At 42.1% G+C, this 19,814-nt stretch overlaps 3 protein-coding genes and 1 pseudogene across 3 annotated transcripts; 3 read left to right on the top strand and 1 right to left on the bottom strand.

The window, feature by feature from the left end:
- Positions 1-635: 635 nt before the first annotated feature.
- On the top strand, positions 636-3,032 carry LOC135635479 (la-related protein 6C-like). Its single transcript, XM_065146567.1, has 10 exons — positions 636-1,070; positions 1,155-1,236; positions 1,326-1,420; positions 1,501-1,572; positions 1,661-1,740; positions 1,842-1,923; positions 2,043-2,090; positions 2,186-2,254; positions 2,344-2,454; positions 2,521-3,032. The coding sequence occupies exons 1-10, from the start codon at positions 738-740 to the stop codon at positions 2,803-2,805; spliced, it is 1,257 nt and encodes a 418-aa protein (XP_065002639.1). The 5' UTR covers positions 636-737; the 3' UTR covers positions 2,806-3,032.
- Positions 3,033-4,462: 1,430 nt separating this feature from the next.
- LOC135634806 (protein DETOXIFICATION 40-like) lies at positions 4,463-13,517 on the bottom strand. Its single transcript, XM_065145419.1, has 7 exons — positions 13,088-13,517; positions 12,390-13,021; positions 6,156-6,212; positions 5,827-6,065; positions 5,483-5,601; positions 5,318-5,404; positions 4,463-4,894 (listed from the first exon to the last, which is right to left on the bottom strand). The coding sequence occupies exons 1-7, from the start codon at positions 13,463-13,465 to the stop codon at positions 4,832-4,834; spliced, it is 1,575 nt and encodes a 524-aa protein (XP_065001491.1). The 5' UTR covers positions 13,466-13,517; the 3' UTR covers positions 4,463-4,831.
- A 2,128-nt stretch (positions 13,518-15,645) lies between these two features.
- On the top strand, positions 15,646-17,622 carry LOC135636440 (uncharacterized; annotated as a pseudogene).
- A 288-nt stretch (positions 17,623-17,910) lies between these two features.
- Positions 17,911-19,095, top strand: LOC103982883 (protein S40-6-like). Its single transcript, XM_009399947.3, has one exon. The coding sequence runs from the start codon at positions 18,316-18,318 to the stop codon at positions 18,886-18,888; it is 573 nt and encodes a 190-aa protein (XP_009398222.2). The 5' UTR covers positions 17,911-18,315; the 3' UTR covers positions 18,889-19,095.
- Positions 19,096-19,814: the final 719 nt, after the last annotated feature.

The raw sequence follows: 19,814 nt of genomic DNA, 5'->3' as shown, positions 1-19,814 counted from the left end.
TGATGGGCCAATCTCAAACAAACGTGATCTGATGCTGTGCCTGCATGTGTGATGATAAGCATACAGCGTACAGCAACAGCAACAATCATCATTGTTATCATTATAAGCCCCTCAGACCCAACGTTGGGGGATCTTTTATGAACCATCAATTATAATATAATGAAAAGAAATGATTGATGTTTGACCGAATCATCGTTTTGTTTTCATGGCGTTATTGTATCTGCAGAACAGCTTCAGATTTTTCAGACCTTTGGAACAAGATTTTCGATACTTTTTTATATTATATATATATATATATATATATATATATATATATATATATATATATATATATTCCAAGTACAAAGTGTGGGGTATTGTGGGAATCCCGAAGAAGACAGGGGGGGCATTCCCGGAGCGATACTGACTTCCAAGAATATCCGGCTTCCCAGAAGGAAAGGACCAAACTGCCCCTTGGAGATGATGAGGTCATTTAAACGGTCGCGTTTTAGTTCGAGGAGGAAGTTGCTCGATGCGCGAAATGTGGAGTCAAAGGAAGCAAAGGAAACAGTCGCCAGAAACACTCCCGCCACAGAAAAGAGGAGAAAGAAGTGGAGAGAAAGAGGGAGAGGAAGTTTGGAAGATTCGTGCAGTTAGATGCAGGCGCAGAATAAGTTGGAGTGACGGTGGGAGAGGAACAGAAACAGCGATATAGAGAGAGGGAGGGAGGGCTGAGGGGAAGGGTGGGGGAAGCAACAATGGCACAACAAGAAAGCAGAGGAGAAGAGGAGGAGGTCAAGCTATCGAGCAAGGAGGAGGAGACAGCAGAGGCGATTGCGGGGTTCAAGTTTAATGTCCATGCGCCGGAGTTCGTACCGAGGTCGCAGCTGCAGGCCGCGCCGGCCCTGTCGGCCGGCTGCTTCTGCCCTTACCTCCAGTTCTTCGGGAACGGAGGCGGCGGCGCGGCGCTGGGGCCGGAGTGGTTCTACTTTACGGAGCAAGAGCCTGTCCACTTCATGCCGGATTTCCACGGGAAGATTGCTGGCCATTCGAAGAGCAACAGCGACATGATTCAGAAGATCGTCAAGCAGGTCTCTTTCTTGCTGCTGATTCTGATCCCTCTTCGCCACCCATCTCTTGCATGTGTTCTTTGACTGAATCTATTCCGCATCCAGGTGGAGTACCAATTCAGTGATACTAATCTGGTTGCCAATGATTTCCTAATGAAGATCATGAACAAAGATCCCGAGGGTTATGGTAAGCAAAATGATGCTCCTTTGCCGGCGCAATTATGGATCTGATTACAGTGTCTTGATGACGGCAATCACATGTCCTCTTGTCTCCAGTTCCGATGTCAGTGGTTGCGTCCTGGAAAAAGATCAAGTGTCTCGGCGCAAACAACCACATGCTGGCGAAAGCACTTCGGACCTCGACGAAGCTTGTGAGTGCTTCCTCCATTCCCCATGTCCGCTCCACCACATGCCATCGGAAGAAACCTTTGTCATCACGCACGTTTTGCAGGTTCTTAGCGAGGACGGCAAGAAGATCAAGCGTAAACAAGTCTTCACGGAACGAGACAAGGAGGAACTGCAGGTGAGTTCATAAGACACGACAGATGAAGGAATCAGTTCGATCTATACATCTCTGTTACGTGATTGATATGTGGCTTTCTCTGTTGCAGTCTCGCACTGTTGTGGTGGAAAACCTGCCCGAGGATTACTCACGTCAGAACCTTGAAAAGATGTTCAGTGTTGTTGGGAGGTCAAATGCTTGCGTTTTTATCCCTATCGATTGCGCAAACAGGAAAAGAAAAAGAGTTGCATAACAGCTAATAAATGTTATTTTTCTTGATTTCTGAACAGTGTGAAGAACATCCGAATATGCCATCCTCAAGAACCCAATTCTGCAAGAAGCACGAAAAGCGATTTGCTAATCAGCAACAAGGTTCGTTGTCGCTCATATTTATAATGAAAACTAAGTTGAATCATAGACTTTCTCATCATCAAACTTCTGCTACTAGTGCTTAATTTTCGATTTGAATCTTGCAATTTACTTGCTTGAAGCTGCATGCGCTGGTGGAGTACGAGACCACAGAGCAAGCCGAGAAGGCGGTAAGTCGAATTAACGACCTCTTATATGTCTGACACCTTCGAACTCCTTACCGAGATTCTTCATTCACAGAGCAAATCTCATTGTCGTTGTGCAGGTCGAGAAGCTAAACGATGAAAGGAACTGGAGAAAAGGCCTTCGAGTTCGAACCATGCTAAGATGCTCGGTAACTTGATCTATTTTTTGCCTCGGCATTCGTTAGATTAATGAATCTGATTCTACACATCCTGAGCTTTTCTTTTGCTTCCTCGCTAGCCAAAATCTGTGATAAGAGGCAACCATTTCGAATTGTACTCCGAGGATGACCAATCTCCTTCTTCTCAAACCTTAGGCTCTCCTCGCATCGAACAACTACTCGACCACACTGTAAGTCCGATATCTCCAGCTTCCGTGATCATGTCTTCGCCAGACTCATGTCCCATGTCTTTACAGAATGAAGATAACCAGAGTGGTCCGAGGAAAGCGTGGGGGAGGGGACGAGTCAAGCCACACGGACTACTTGCTCCGAATCTAAGTGGGCGTGGCTTGCTGACCCAGGCTCCACAGATCGGTGGGGCACTCGGCCATGGAGGAGAAGCGTCAAGCAAGCAGACTCCGCAGGGGCCAAGAATGCCCGACGGAACGCGTGGGTTCACCATGGGTCGGGGGAAGCCGCTCAGCCCTGTTCTGGGACGCTCACCGACTCCAGCCGCAGCTCTTGCCTCCGTCCACCTGTGAACCAGAGACTGATTGCCATCAAGAACATGCAACTTTCTTCAGAGCATTGGCGAAGGTACTCTGTTGTAATAATTACCTCTTTAGGGTAGTCTGAAGTGATGCTGTACTTCTATCTTTTCCCACTACCTAAGCTGCTCGTTCTACTTTGTTTCGTTCCTGCAATAACCATTCATTTGTATTATGTACTGCTCTTTCAGCTAGACTCGAATAAATTTGCACTTGTACTGTGTTTGTGCAAATCAAATCAGCATGTTGAGCTTCAATTTTTCTATGATAAGAAAATATGTGACTCCGCATGACATGATTCAGAAGATCGACAACATTATCAGTATCAGAGCTCCGAAATGAGCCATCTGATGCTTGATTACAGGAATTAAGTTTGTGTCAATTGGAGGAACCACTAGACTACATTATCAATCACTTGGCCACACACGTAATCAAACATGCACCACACACAGATTGCACCTTGTGAGAAAAAGCTGCGCCTCGACATTCTATGACTCGGTTATCCACACAGAGACGATAGAGGTGTTTTACCACACCAACACAACGAGAACAGCAACTGAGAGGGCGACCGCAACAATTGTTCTTTAAGGCTTCTTCGCCCAAGCACCTCCTGCACCTGTATTCAAAGTCAATATTTTAGCCTTCCGTTACAAGATCGAAGTCATCCGTTAAGTTGTGCGGCGTTTGATCGTTACCTTGCATGATGCCTGAGGACGACGGCAGTAACGCTGGTGGCTGGCTCGTGCACTGCACCAGCCTGTATACTGAGTTATTGCTCGTGCACTCCGCCTTTCCCATCGAAAACATCCGAAGCGAGGAGGCTGCCTCGGCGGCCAGCCGATTCATCGGCTGTGTCAACGACCGGTTGAAGCGCTCAGTCTCGGTCACGTTTATATGGATCGAGCGTGCTCACGTACTGCTCAGAGAAATCTAAGATGGAGAAGAAGTCTCTGTTAGCCACCCGGAGGAAGCAATCAGGATACCAAACTTGGTCTCGGGCGACGATGGCGTCTCGGGCGACGAAGCCAAAAACCCGATCCCTGCTCTCGCCGGCTGTGCCGTTGAGGAAGCCCTCTTCCACAGCAGCTTCGGAGGAGAGGGATGGCAGGAGGGCGTTGAGGTTGGTGGCGTTGATGCTCGAGTTGGTGTTTGAGAGCACGCATGTGGCGCTCCAAAAGTCGGGATAACTGCTTGAGAGGCGAAGCTGGGTGAGAAGATGAGCGAGGAAGAGCAGCAGCAGCAGTTTGCGATGGATGAGATCCATGTGTAAGGCTGTCAGCTGGGCACATCCATGTATAATGCTGCGCTCCGCCACAATTTTGATGGTCAACGTTTCTTTTGTGTTAGAAAAGTCAAACCTTCACGTAGTTCATGGAAGTCGTCCAAGAACAGGGCACTTGGTAACTTAAAACGCTGACTGTTCTCGTCCACAGCCAGATCGATCTACTTGCCGAATGCACAAAAGAGAGTCACATGAGTTATTCTGCAAAAACTACGCACGTAGAAAAGCTGTTTCGGGTCAAAATCATGTGGCAGCAGAAGTCAACGTATGGGATCTATATTGAGAAGTGGCATATCAGATGTGAAGTCCACCGAAGCCATCCACAGGGAATTGACCATTCTGGGAGTGAACAGCCAACAGGATTGTTTCGTCAACGGATTCAACCACTTCATACATTAGTGAGAGTTTGATCGTCTAAGAGTTCATTTCTCCAAGGAATATATCGATACATAAACCCGTGCTAACTTCTCTTCTGAAGAGAAGAATGGATTCGTTCCAGGGAGTGATGCATCTCTTCAGAGGACCATCAAAGATTTGAGGTTGGTGTCCATTTGAATCACAAACTCATGGACCTCTACCTTATTCACCCTTTGCTTAGCACCCTCAAAGTATCCATCACATGTTCTCCCTTCCCTCTTTCTTCAAAGCATCAATGGATTCCAGATCAATGCCATTCAGTCTGGATGTTATTGGCTCCTCAAGTAGGATGATCTGAATAGATCAACAGGTAGCTGCTATCTAGGATAGAAGGGGCTCCTCCTTGTCCTCCCATTTATCTAATCTCTTCTTAGCTTCTTCCACCTGCAACACAGAAAACATCAGAACCTTCTCTGCTAAATTGCTAACATAAATAACTTGAGAACATTCATCTTCTCCTATCATTTAAATCTATTTGTCATTTAGCCATAGAACATCACAGTTTTGATTCTGCATTCTGTCCTCGCCTGGATGGAATTATTCTGATATACGCGAAGATGGATTATAAAAAAGACTCATTGTGAAATATCAGTTCATATCTCTTGCTCAATCATGTAGGAGAAGCTTATGATAATGACAAGAATCATCATCCTGTATATAACTTGATATCTTACTAATCAATGAGCCTCAAATTACTATCCGATTGCTTGTCTCACAAAGAACATGGGATCATCAACCGGTATCAATCAAATGTTTGGGATAGCCATTGGCTGGAAAGGAGATTAAATGCAATAAACTTGAGATTACCTCTTTGTTCCAATCGGTTCGGAAAGTGACCACCAGTAAAATAAGTGTCTGGATGACTGTTCCAGCTATCAACCCGCACCATATTCCCTGCACATTAATGACTTGTGTCACCTACGTTTACCATCAGGAGGTCACGAAAATGCATGCTCGTGTCTAAGCGTTTACCTTCACTCCCAAGCCAAATTTGAAGCCAAGGAGACAACCTGCTGGCACACCAACTATGTAGTAGCAGCCAACATTGACGTATGCCACAAATGCTTGCCATCCACAGCCAACAGCAACACCTTCAGTTACGTAGATCACGCTTATTACAGAATTCATACAAATGGACTGATGCTACAGTTGTTTGACTTCCGATGTCTGTTTGTCTCCGTAGCTATTAGCTAATGAGATGATGCACTTAAAAGTGGCAATTGGTGTAGGATCTGATGATGAGAGTTTGAACCCACAAATCTACCTCAGCTGCTTCATGGTGCATCGGCTTAAAAAGGAGTGATGATTACTGGTACCTGATAAGACAGGCTGTATGCCATTGAGGACGATGGCGACGGCGAGCAAAGGACAGAGATCAGAGACGGCACGAGCGACCGTCTCGCCTTCAGTGAAGATATAGCTGATGTAGTCCCGAAGGCAGAGGACGATCATCGCCGCCACGACGGATACCGCGAAAGACACCGCCGTGACGACCACCACCGAGAACTCCGCCGACTTGGGATTCCCGGCACCCAGCTCATTGCTTACGCGCACGCTGTGGGAAGTAGAAACAAGCTTCAGAGGACGCAGTGCGATTACAAATCCGTTTTGGTCATAGAGCGAGAGAGAGATGGTGATGACTGACCTTGCCGCGGCGTTAAATCCGACTGAGATCATAAATGTCGCAGTATTGATGGCCATACTGCACCAACAAGCAGCACAGAAAAATCCAACACTAGTAAATCAAATCTAACATATAAAGCATGTCACCCGGAGAACGCTATGCGATTTGGATTCTATACATCCGAGTTGAGGTATCAGGTGTGGTGATGTTAGAATATTAAGAGTCATATATGTATAATTAAATGTATTAAGTCATTATTTTCATTAGTTAAAATTAAAGTAATCTAATTAAAGTAAAATTATTTAGCTAAGGGACATAATTATTATGAAAATTAATGACGAGATAAGTTAGGAAAATGAAACTCTTGAGGCATAATTGCAGATTCATCAATTATGAATACAATCATAATTGTAGATTCATTAGTTATGACTATAAATAAGGTTATGTTCCCCGGTTGCAGTATCGAATGAAAAACTTCTCTTCACCGGAGAAATCTAAAGCTCTAAAAGGATACTTGCAATTGGAAGACCAAATCACCGATCAATTCAGAAAATACTCTAATGGATTCATCAGGTACGCTTCCGTATTAATCTATTTCTTAATTGTTGTAGGATTTCATGCATATTATAATAGATTTGATAAGTTTTATGGAAACATCCTTAATCCCTTATTTTGGATCTATTCAGATTTGATTCTATAAAACAAATATTTGATCCATATATGTTAAAAGAAAACAACAAGTGGTATCAGAGCCATCCTACAATGATTGATGAACATTTAAGCTTTTTTTTCATAAATTTTAATTATGTTTTCATCAATATTTTAAAGTAATTTGGTTCTATCATCGTTGGGAAAGATGATAGTTTTATGTAATCATACTATTTTGAAGTGATTTGGTTCTATTATCGTTGGAAAAGATTATGGTTTTATGTAATCATGCGGCAGTATGCTTCACATTCAATTTAGTACCTTTTTCTGATGTGATATCAGTTTAATTTTGGATTATCTTTTCCACTTCGTGTATTTTCCTATTCATCAATATGTAAAAATTCATTTTTGCACGGCATAAATTTCCCAAAATCTTTTTGGATTTTATCTAATTAATATAAATTTAATTAATTAGATATTATTGTAATATTATGTTAGTTTAATAATATTGTTGCAATATTATATTGGATTAAACATAATATTGGTTCTATAAAGTTGTTTGTTGACATAAATTGAATGATTTACATGCTTTAAAGATTCATCGGTCAACAAATTAAGATCAAACCAATTTGACTAATATGATCCAAATTTAATTAGTGATTGTTTAATATTAGATTGAGTAATTTAATATATGAAGTCGCCAAAGTGACCTCTCATATATAATATTTCTCATGAAAATATTAAATGTAGTGTGTATTTACATCCATGTGGTAATTATCCGGCCCAAAGGAAGGTTAATGACTGGTAAGATTTTATACATACTTGTAATGGTAATACATGATAATTATAAAGTTATACATGTAAATGATAAATCAATCCAAAGATGGGTTTTTCATTTTACATGCCTTATTATCAGTATTTGATCATTACAACAAGACTACCACTAGCAATTAATATTGAAGTCCAAAGACAAGATATTAATGTTGCACTTGGTATCTTGAGATGGGTTATATCATTATTTGAATTTACTTAAGTTTATGGTAATAAATATGAGTATAATTTTTGGTTATCTGTTCTTATCTTATTTAGGTTCTCTTATAAAAATATCTGCTAACCTCAATCCAGTACTGGTTTTAAACGAAACCAATTTTAAGGGCAAGAAAAGAAAACACAAATGTGGAAAGAATGAGGCTGATAAGGGTAGAGTACAAAAGAAGCAAAATAAGGATGATACTTGTTTCTTCTGTAAGAAATCTGGGCATTTAAAGAAGGACTGTGCTAAATATCATGCTTGGCATGCTAAAAAGGGAACATTCCTTACTTTGGTTTGTTCAGAAGTCAATTTAACTTCAGTACCTAGAAACACTTGGTGGTTAGACTCCGGTGCAACTACTAACATCAGTGTTTCAAAGCAGGGTTGCTCGAGCTACCGAATGCCCAATAATGCTGAGAGATGCATTTATGTGGGGGACGAAAAATCGGTAGATGTGGAAGCTATAGGAATATTTAGATTGTTATTATGTACCGGATATTATTTGAATTTAAAAGATACTTTTATTGTACCGTCATTTAGACGGAACTTAATTTCTATTTCTTATTTGGACAAATCTGGTTATTCTTATTCATTTGGAAACAATCAGTTTATTTATCTTTAAATTCAAATATGATTGGAACTGGTTTACTTATGACTTATGACAATCTATATTTACTTGATACTATAGCATCCTATCATAAAACCTTGAATACGGAATTGCAAGGTACTAAATATAAAATTGAAAAGTCTGGTATATTATGACATAAACGTTTGGGTCATATCTCTAAAAATAGATTTGAAAGACTTGTGTCAGATGGGATTCTTGATCGCATTGACTTATCAGGTCTAGATGTTTGTGTTGAATGCATTAAAGGTAAACAAACCAAACCTAAGAGATCAGGTGCATATAGAGCTACGAACGTCTTAGAATTGATACATACAGATATTTGTGGACCATTTCCAACACCTTCATGGAATGGTCAACAATACTTCATATCATTCATAGACGATTACTCTAGATATGGATGCCTGTATCTAATACATGAAAAATCTCAATCTTTGAATGTGTTCAAAGCATTTAAAGCTGAAGTTAAAAATCAACTCAGCAAAAGGATAAAAAGCGTCAGATCTGACCGTGGAGGAGAATATTATGGCAGAAATGATGGCTCGGGTGAACAACGTCCAGGACCATTTGCTTTATACCTAGAGGAGTGTGAAATTGTCCCTCAGTATACAATGCCTGGGTCACCTAGCATGAATGGTGTAGCTGAAAGACGAAACCGCACACTTAAGGACATGGTAAGAAGTATGATTTCTCAATTTACTTTGCCAGAGTCACTTTGGGGAGAAGCAATAAAAATTACAGCTTACATTCTTAATAGAGTACCAACTAAAGCAACTGCAAAAACTCCTTACGAACTTTGGACTAGGAGAAAGCCTAGTTTAAGACATTTTCATGTATGGGGTTGTCCAGCTGAGGCAAGGCCTTACAGGCCTAATGAAAATAAATTGGAACCCCGAACAATAAGCAGTTACTTTATTTGTTATTCTGAGCGATCTAAGGGGTATAAATTTTATGATCCCAAATCAAGAAATATTTTTGAGATGGGTATTGCTACATTCTTTGAGGATATTGAGTTTGGGAGGAGAAATAAGATTAAAGACTTTACCTTTGAGGAAGAATTGGTTCAGTCTGATTCGATTCATATAGTTGCTACTAATATGGCAAAATCTATACCTCAAAAGGATATAGTCATTTCAACTCCTATGCAGTATATGAAGAAATTATTCATGAGGAACAAACTCAACATCCTCAAGAATCTATGCCGCAAGAGCCAGCACCTTTGCGACGATCCACTAGGGAAAGGAGGGGTGCCATTTCAGATGATTATATGGTATTTCTTCAGGAACATGAAGAAAGTAGTGGTATAATGGAAGATGATCCAATCAACTTCCGTCAAGCCATGAAGGATTCTAATTCGGATAAGTGGATTGAGGCAATGAATCAAGAGTATAAGTCCATGCAAGACAATAAAGTTTGGGAACTTGTCCCATTACCAGAAGGTGTGAAACCCATTGGTTGTAAATGGATTTTTTAAAACCAAAATGGATTCTAAAGGTAATGTGGAGATGTATAAAGCACGTCTTGTGGCAAAAGGCTATACTCAAAAGGAAGGGATTGACTTTAAAGAGACCTTCTCTCCGGTTTCAACGAAGGACTCTTTTAGGACAATTATGGCTCTAGCTGCACATTTTGATTTAGAGCTTCATCAGATGGATGTTAAAACAGTATTTCTCAATGGAAACATTGATGAAATAATTTATATGGTGCAACCAGAATACTTTGTGTCAGGAGACCCAAAGAAAATGGTTTGTAAATTGATAAAATCCATCTATGGACTAAAACAGGCATCCCGTCGGTGGTATCACAAATTTCATCAAGTAATTATCTCATTTGGTTTTGATATGAACGCTGTTGATGATTGCGTGTATCACAAATTCAATGGGAGCAAATTCATTTTCCTGATATTGTATGTGGATGATATTCTGCTTGCCACAAATGATAGAGGCTTATTGCACGAAACCAAGAAATTTCTATCTAGAAATTTTGAGATGAAAGATCTTGGTGATGCCTCTTTTGTATTAGGAATCCAGATACACCGAGATAGATCCCGGGGTATTCTAGGATTATCACAAAGGAGCTATATCGATAACGTACTCAAAAGGTTTGGCATGCATGATTGCAAATCAGGAGACACCCCTGTCGCAAAGGGAGACAAGTTTAGTCTCAATCAGTGCCCTAAAGGAAATATGGAAACTCAAGAAATGCAGAAGATTCCCTATGCATCAGCTATAGGGAGTCTAATGTATGCACAAGTTTGTACGCGTTCGGATATAGCGTACATTGTTGGAGTGTTAGGCAGATACTTAAGCAATCCTGGAATGGATCACTGGAAGGCAGCTAAAAGAGTCATGAGATATTTAAATAGGACAAAATATTATATGCTCACATATAGGAGATCAGACCATTTGGAGATCATTGGGTATTCTGACTCCGATTTTGCTGGATGCCAAGACAGTAGGAAATCCACTTCGGGCTACATTTATATGTTGGCTGGTGGGGCGATTTCTTGGCGTAGTGCCTAGCAATCTTTTATTGCTTCTTCCACTATGACAGCGGAATTTGTAGCATGTTTTGAGGCATCCAATCATGGAATTTGGTTGAGGAATTTTGTCATAGGGCTGCAAATACTACAAGGGATTGAAAGACCACTAAAGATATATTGTGATAATAAATCAGCTGTTTTATACTCCAACAATAGGAGTTCGACTAAGTCAAAGCACATTGACATCAAGTTCCTAGTTGTGAAAAAAAGGTACAAAGTAAACAAATTTCTATAGAACACTTGGGAACAAACTTTATGTTGGCAGATCTTCTCACAAAAGGTGTACCGCCCAAGGTCTTTCATGAGCATACTGCTCATATGAGTATATCAGAATTTGAGGAAACTTTAGTTTAGTGGGAGTCTGTCATATGTTTGTTGTATGTTCTATGCATTCTATATTTGTACAGATATTTTCTGATCATAAATAAAGCTTCAGTTTATTATACTTTGTACATTATGGCTATTAAAGTTATTAATGATCTCATAAAGATAAAGTTAGACCAGTTGAAAATTGACATGTACATATCACATTCATGTAATTTTCATACTATACATTTCATAATTGATCTATGTCATTTGATTATATTAATATTAGTGATCATTGATGGGTTTAGCTATGATTGATATAGCGAAGACCGCTTTGGTCCTATATTAATATAGTCAATGGACGAGATTGTTTTGTATGTCCTATTTAATAATGACAATATTTTTGAGCTCATAAAGAATATCACATTTATAAGGATACATATGTGACTCACTCAGTGGGAGATTGTTAGAATATTAAGAGTCATATATGTATAATTAAATGTGTTAAGCCATTATTTTCGTTAGCCAAAATTAAAGTGATCTAATTAAAGTAAAATTATTTGGCTAAGGGACATAATTGTTATGAAAATTAATTATGTGGATACCATCAGTCATGTTCCTAACTTAATGACGAGATAAGTTAGGAAAATGAAACTCTTCAGGCATAATTGCAGATTCATCGATTATGAATACAATCATAATTGTAGATTCATCAGACTATAAATAAGGTTATGGTCCCCGGTTGCAATATCGAATGAAAAACTTCTCTTCACCCGTCAAGGAGAAATCTAAAGCTCTAAAAGGATACTTGCAATTGGAAGACCAAATCACCGATCAATTCAGAAAATAATCTAATGGATTCATCAGATACGCTTCCGTATTAATCTATTTCTTAATTGTTGTAGGATTTCATGCATATTATAATGGATTTGATAAGTTTTATGGAAACATCCTTAATCCCTTATTTTAGATCTATTCAGATTTGATTCTATAAAACAAATATTTGATCCATATATGTTAAAAAAAAAACAACGGTGCATGCCACTAAAACAGGAAGAGGACGATACAAATGGTAAGAAGGCATTGAAGACTAGTCCTCACCACACGGAAAGGGAATCAAGGGCCAACGCCGGGTCCTTCAGCAGCCCAGTAATGAGCACCAGGATCTGGTAGTACCACGTCTCCAAGCACATCATCACGGCGGAGGCCGTGGTCAACCGGAAGAACCCCGGCAGCCCCGAGAAGGCTTGCCAGGTGAACCCGGTCCACGTGGAGCGGCACAGCCGGCTGGTGACGATGTACACGAACTGCGCCCCTACGATGATGCACCAAGACAGGCTCAGCACCAGCGAGGCGCCCAGCAGCCCCAGCCCGACTTTGTACACCACTACCCAGCTCAGCAGCAGGTGCACCACCAGCGTCGCGGCCGAGATGTAGGCGCTCGGCGCCACGATGCTCTGTGCCTGCAGAAACTTCTGAATCGGGAAGTTGGCGGCGTATGCAAAGATCTGCGGGATCAGCCCGTAGACGAAGACCGACGCCGCCCTGGCGATGTCCCGCGACTCCCCCAGCAGCACCAGGATCGGCCGCGACAAGGCGTAGATCACCGCAAGTGGCACGCCGGTGGCCATGAGCAGCACCGTCGACCGCTGGAGGTATACTCCGAGCATCTCGTACTTGTGGGCGCCGTACGCCTGCCCGCACAGCGTTTCCACGGCACTCCCCATCCCTAGCTGCGGACAGTCAATGCGATCTTCATGCGTTATTTGCCACACGACCTCAGATAGGTTTGTAGTTACCATGATGCCATAGGCGAAGATTTGGATGCCGGAGTTGCCGAGGGAGGCGGCGGCGAGCTCGACGTTGCCGAGGTGACCGGAGAAGATCTGGGTGGACATGGACATGACGAAGTTGATTAGGTACACAACTATGGCCGGCGCCGCGAGGGAGAGGAGCAGCCTCATCTCGATCTGGGAGGCAAGCCCGACGCGGCGGAGCCAAGGGATGGAGGTGTCGTTCAGTATGCTCTCCAGCTTCCCGCTGGTCCCGTGAGCTTTGCCGTCGGCGGCCACGGGAGGCAGCGACGTCGATGCCTGCAGGGGCAGGCCGTGGCCATCGTCGTGGGCGGGGAATAAGAGAGGCGAGGAGAGCTCCTCCCGGGGAGCACTTGACCCCATCCCGTGTAGCCGTTGAGCTCTGGGAGAGTGAAGCGGGAAGAAGAAGATGGGGTCTTTCTCTATTCATACGAGGCCATGAGTGCAACCATCGAGACAAATAGATCAATGACTTGAGGAATCCAAAAAGGTGCTGCACGGAAAGCCATGCACAGTCCTGCTGGGATGCATTAGGCTGTCAACTCTGGTATCGTCGAAATCACTTCCTCAGCTACTTGTCAACGAGAGAGATGGTCACCACCTCGTGCCAACAGTCGTTAATGGTGGTTTTGACTAATACTTATAGAGTCGATCAAATTACGAGACAACAAAGATAACTTATTATACAAAGAATTTTAAGTACACATAGAATATTATTAATTTGGATATATTCTTGACTCATATTCCTTCTTTCATTAAGTTTTCGCAATCCTATGTTTTTCCGATCCATGCATTCAATTGAATACCTGCGAAGTTGGTGTATTATTGAAATCTCTGGGTGGGATGTCATCGGAGAAGCACAAAAGAAGTAGCTGTCCACAGTTCACACAATCCTTGTATTAGACTAAATGTATGGCGATAAAATTGGATGAACATGACATTAAACTTTCTGAGTCATACTAGTCAGAACTCATTGTCAATAGGGATATAGATTGTTATGGGAGACTCGAATCATTTACGATATACGATGAATATAATTTAATAACGACATACATCTAATTTATTAAGTCACAACTAACACCATTGCATCACCTATGTTGTTATTGTTTGTGTTAGAAAAAAAAAGAAGAGATTTTTTTAATCAAATAATATATAATTTAACATCAAATATATTATAACTAATTTAATTAATATATATCAATCAAATTAATGATAAAATATAAAACAAATCACAAGATAAGATTTATGTAAAAAAAAATGTGCAACATCAAGGGAAAGCAAAACCAGATTAGAATATCTTTAGTCATAAAATAATGAGATTACAAAAAAAATTTCTCTAGATTAATTAGAGGATATCAAATAATTTTTTTATCTCATAATCAAATAAATTATAATTTAATATTAAGTATATTATATATAATTTAAGTAGTACAGATCAATCAGATTAATCATAAAATATTACATAAATCAGGAGACAAAATTTATGTAAAAAAAATTCTTCAACATAAAGGAAATAAAACTATGAGCAAAATCAGATTAATTTTTCATCATAGAATAGTGAAATTACAAATTTTACTCTCTCTAGACAATGGGATGATATCAAATACTATATGAAAAATAGATTTCAAGAAATAAAAAAATCAGATGGAAAAAATATTTCAAAGATATGCATTAATCAATTCAGATATATAAATCAACATATCAAAAAATGCGACAATTGAAAACCAATTTTACTAATCAAAGATATATAAATCTTTTATTTTTTCTTCACTTAACCCATATAAGATTAAAATTAAAATTTTAAATTAATCTCATATGTCCCATCACTAAATCCCTGTATTTCTGGATATTTTCCTCATCACAATGTGCAGAAACTGGTGAGAGAGAGAGAGAGAGAGAAAGAGAAAAGGAGAGAATTCTCATCTTTTATGTCATTGAGAAGATAGCAGAATGCAAACAAAGTAAAACATAAAGGACAAAGTATTTGATGTGCAAATGATCCAACATACTGGCCGATAAAGTACACTTTCTGATTTGAGAGCCAAACAAAGTATTGTTTTTAGCTTCGACAAGATGTGGAGAACAGTGAAAAGTACTTCTATCATATGCACCTCCTTCCGTCCATACTATTCGGGCAGCTATCCATGAAAATGATGCTTGAGAAGGCAAATGATATAAGTCTTACAATCTTTGTGAAATTTATGTAACGTTTTTATGATAATTTTCTGTTGCAACTTTATGCCATGTTAAAATACTGAATTGATAAATAATGCTTTGCAAGTTTATCTAGGAAACATTTTTCATCTTAAATCCACCTTGTATAAAGTATTTAATGTCTTTTATTTTACTAAACCATGATATGTAGGTCAAAAAATTAACCTTTATAGTCGTATAGTTAATGATTAAGCCTCTTTATCATATTACAAAATGATTTTATATCTAAAAATGACATTATTTTTCTATTATATATATATATATATATACGCCTCTACGTCATCACACACACACACACACTCTCTCTCTGCCATAGAAGCTACGACTTGATGGGGCGATCGGCCGGCCGGATGCAATTCCCGAAAGGCGCCGTTCTGGCGATCCGCTCTGCCATAACGATAACCTCTAGACTGGCCCACCACCACGGCGGAAGGCGGCGTGGCTCCGCCGCTCCGATCCTGTGGTGGAAGCTCCACGATGCGGTCCGATTGGTGAAGACGCCAGAGCAAGCCGGCGCTCGTGGAAAGAGTCATCAGGAGAAGGAGTGTGAAGTGGGAAAACCGGAGGGCGCCTTCTCAGCGAGGAAGCTCGCAGCGGCTCTGTGGCATTTGTGTGGCGGGAGTTAAAGGCAGCGGACGACGAGGGAGGGGCGGTCGGCTTGGGTTCAAGGTAGGACCGCAACGCATCCTTTCTTGGGAAACATATATTATCGATTGATCTTTAACCTAGAATTCGATACTTTAGCTGAGATTTTCGTGTGATGAAAACCGAAAATGCTGAATGCTTCAGGATCGTCCTTCAAGAACCTTTATGATGGAAATGGGATTTTTCTTTTCCCATGTCTTTTCCTCGATCTTTCCCTCTGGATTTTGCGCAGCATTAGTCTAATTTTCGAAAGGTTCGTCCTAAAAATCGCTCTTTTTTACCTACAGTTTACAGGTGGAAAAACTAGGAATGATTAGATATCCTCTTTTTTCTTCACAGAGAAGAATAGTTCCCCCAAATTGTGAATCATTTACCCTCAATGGGGGGATATCCCACTTCAATTTATTAGATATTTGATGTAATAATGGATCGATTTGGAGAATGCTCATTTAATTTGATCAAATCCTAATTCGTGTTTTTCGAGGGATTCTACTCTGCAGAAATTAATATTCTGTATTCAATTAGGTTTATCTGTTCATTTTGATATGGCATCCTTTTTATTTGTTTTATCTGAAAGCAGCTTGAATCTTGGGGCAAGTTTCACAATTTTGCATTGGAGAGGGCAACAAAATGGGATATTGGGTGCTTAATATCTGTGCGTGAGACTTGTCATAATCATGGTCACCAGAAACTTGTCAATACTCGGCTGAACACTGCTTCTGTCATTTCTTCTCTCTGGGAAGAGCTCGAGCAGGCTCATCTCTACCTTGATGAGCTTCAAAATGAGAGACAGTCAGCGAAGCAAAAGCTGTGTTGCTTCATGAGGAAGCCTTGGGAGGAAAAGGCTTCATGGCAGATCAGTAAGCATGAGAAAGTTAGGGACATAATAGCAGCCATCAAGGATGGCCTCAACAGAGAGAGGAGAAGCCGGAAGAGGATGGAGATTATGAACTCCAAGCTGGTGAGTGAGCTTGCTGAGGCCAAGTTATCGGCAAAGCAGTACTTGCAGAACTATGAGAAGGAGAGGAAGGAACGTGAGCTTATCCAGGAGGTGTGCAACAAGCTTGCAAAAGAGAGATTGGAGACAACAAAGCTGAAGTAGAATCTTTGAAGAGGGAATCAACAAAACTCCGAGAGGAATTGGATGAAGAGAGAAACACGTTGCAGATGGCAGAGGTTTGGCGTGAAGAGAGGGTACAAATGAAGCTGGTAGATACAAAACTTATGCTCGAGGAGAGACACTCGGAGTTGATTAAGCTTCGAGCTGGTATAGATGCTTTTCTCAGAGGACATGGCAGTACACGTGCAAATACATCAGTGCAGAAAGCTGATGTGCTCAGGGAAGCTGGGTTTGGGTAAAAGCTTCAGTATGAGATTACAGGCTTCCTTGGCAGCGGTGTCGGCACCACATGGAAAACACCATCACAATCATGATGATGTCCCAATCAAAACCAACTCCCCTTCTTTTCCACGTGAATCAAAGCAAATAATTTGATTAGAGAGTTGAAATAAGATTCCAAAGCATAGTAAGAAGCCTATTAGAGGAGACAAGCCTAAGTAATGCGTGTAAGGAGCTGAGCTATGTGTCTGGATGCAGGTTAGATTCTGATTCCACTATAATGCATGACATTAGAATAACATTTAACAGCAATTTATTCTTTTTTTCAGGTGCTTCAGTTCTTTGAACAGATGGAAGATTGGATTAATCTTGAGCTACTTTTGTCTCAGATCTATGCCTCGTTGCAGTGGAACTACAGCCATAATTATCTATGGTCATCTTAGACTACAGTAGCATACAAGATTCATATAATTCATACAATTTTGACCAGGAAAGGTAACGCGAAGAAGAAGATACCATGACTTGAACTCGTTTATATTATAGGGGTGCGATTGTTATCACATGAGGTCTTTCACGAGCCTTTGATCGGTGCGAGTCATGTCAACGTTGGCCCACCTCGAACGATCGATTTGTCGCCACTGATCATGGAGATGCCACATGTCTTATGATTTGTGTCCATGATTCGTAGTGAGCCCATCGATAACGATCGTAATTTCATTTTTTTCTTGGGGTATACTCTAACGATTGTTCTCAGATAAACCTTGGTCCGACCAATAGCAATTCCTGCCCCAGAACGTACCCACGTGCGCATGGGGCCACCACTTTCGGACATGAGCTTAGACTGCTACGTCTAATGAGCTCCACCGAGAATGGACGAAATGAAACCAAGCCCCAAATGACGCGCTTCGGCCTATAAATAATAGCGGCGCCGGCAGTTCCTTCGCGACCGCGTGGTTCTTACGACGGACGATCCTCCCTCCCTCACTGCGCGTACCCTTGGGCGGCGGCGGCGACTATGGCCAAGGGGCGCAGGCGCGGGGCGGAGCGGCTCCTCAGCCCCACCGCCCGTTGCGATGGCGGAGGCGCCGCCGATCTTCCCGACCTCTCCGAGGACGACGTCTGGCCCGCCGTCCTCACCGCCGCCGACGATCACCCGGCCTTCTCCGCCGCCGTGGACGACGGCGACCACCACGATATGGGCCGGCCCGGGACGGGCCTCACCGGCGCCCGCCGCTGGGCCGATCGCCACGTCGGCGGGCTCTCCCTGGCATTGGAGGACGCGTACCCAGGGGCGCCGGTCCCCCATCCGCAATACGAGCGGCACCGCATGGTGGCGGCGGCGGCTTCGGCTCCCGTGGACGTGCCGGCCTGGCCGTGGGCGCTCCGGACCCGCTCTGGAGGGCCGTCACCGGAGCGGGAGGAGGAAGACGCGGATGGGGAGTGGCTGCCGCCGCACGAGTACTTGGCCAGGGCGCACGGGAGGTGCCTGGCGACGTCGGTGCTGGAAGGCGCGGGGAGGACGCTCAAAGGCCGCGACATGAGCCGGGTTCGCGACGCAGTTTGGAGCCAGACCGGCTTCTCCGGTTGAACCTGGAATCCGTCCATCCGAGCCGTCCCGACTTTTGAAGCACTCCTTTCCTCTCTCTTTACAACCCCCCCGCTTCTTTTTTATTTTTTATTCCAAAAACAAGCAAACATAAAAAAAAGTGAGATTATTGATGTGTGTTGGAACTGTGACTTGGCCATGCGCCTGTTGTCGAATAATGATAATAAAATACTACACATGTTTTGTTCACAGCAATTAGATCGATAGCGAGAGAGAGAGAGAGAGAGAGAGAAGCTGGTCGAAAATGGGGGAAGAGCCGTGGCAAAGTGGCACACTAGGTGGTAGTACTGTGGGTGTGTGGACTACACAGAGGGAGGGGGGAATAAAGTGCGTGCAATAATTGAGGGGGCTGGCGCTGAAGCTGTGATGCAGCTGAGAACACCTGGCACCACCACTCGACGACACACATGTCGCGTTTTGGGTGCACGACAAACAACTTGGATGGAAAAGGACAAGCGTCGTCAGTCGTCGGTTCCTTTTCGCAGAGAGAGACGTCTGGTGTTGGGCACTACGGTGAATGCGAGTGAGCGAGCACAAAGGAGGGACGTTTTTGGAAGCTACCCCACCTTGTCCTCCCTTAGCTAATCGTTCATGCACTTGGCGTGGGAGTCTATTTCATCCTTTGCCTTGTGCATAGCCACGATCGAGTCAACTTTGTCGTGCAATATACAGGCACCATCTTACGTATGCAGGTTTATTTTAACATGATTACCATGCTTAGCATAATAATGTTGACTTATCTTAATATGAAATCGATGGATAGAACGGGCTTTGGGTGTTGGGCTCGTATGATTTGGCCCATTAGAAATCCAAATTTATAGTTCTGGTCTGAGCCCTTTGGAGGACTTCTGTACCTAAATCCGTAAAGATCTGTCCGTTCATCTTTAAGATCCATCACACATGCTTGA

This window comes from Musa acuminata, chromosome BXJ3-4, assembly GCF_036884655.1.
Source record: "Musa acuminata AAA Group cultivar baxijiao chromosome BXJ3-4, Cavendish_Baxijiao_AAA, whole genome shotgun sequence".
Lineage (NCBI taxonomy): Eukaryota > Viridiplantae > Streptophyta > Magnoliopsida > Zingiberales > Musaceae > Musa > Musa acuminata.
Note: the sequence above shows the minus strand (reverse complement) of the source record. Positions and strands in the feature narration are given on the sequence as shown.

Coding starts and splice junctions, on each gene's coding strand:
- LOC135635479 (XM_065146567.1), top strand. CDS start 738: ATGGCACAACAAGAAAGCAGAGGAGAAGAGGAGGAGGTCAAGCTATCG. Junction 2,091..2,185: donor CAGAGCAAGCCGAGAAGGCG/GTAAGTCGAATT, acceptor GTCGTTGTGCAG/GTCGAGAAGCTAAACGATGA. Junction 2,455..2,520: donor AACAACTACTCGACCACACT/GTAAGTCCGATA, acceptor ATGTCTTTACAG/AATGAAGATAACCAGAGTGG.
- LOC135634806 (XM_065145419.1), bottom strand. CDS start 13,465: ATGGGGTCAAGTGCTCCCCGGGAGGAGCTCTCCTCGCCTCTCTTATTC. Junction 13,022..13,087: donor TCTTCGCCTATGGCATCATG/GTAACTACAAAC, acceptor GACTGTCCGCAG/CTAGGGATGGGGAGTGCCGT. Junction 6,066..6,155: donor GGATTTAACGCCGCGGCAAG/GTCAGTCATCAC, acceptor TACTTCCCACAG/CGTGCGCGTAAGCAATGAGC.
- LOC103982883 (XM_009399947.3), top strand. CDS start 18,316: ATGGCCAAGGGGCGCAGGCGCGGGGCGGAGCGGCTCCTCAGCCCCACC.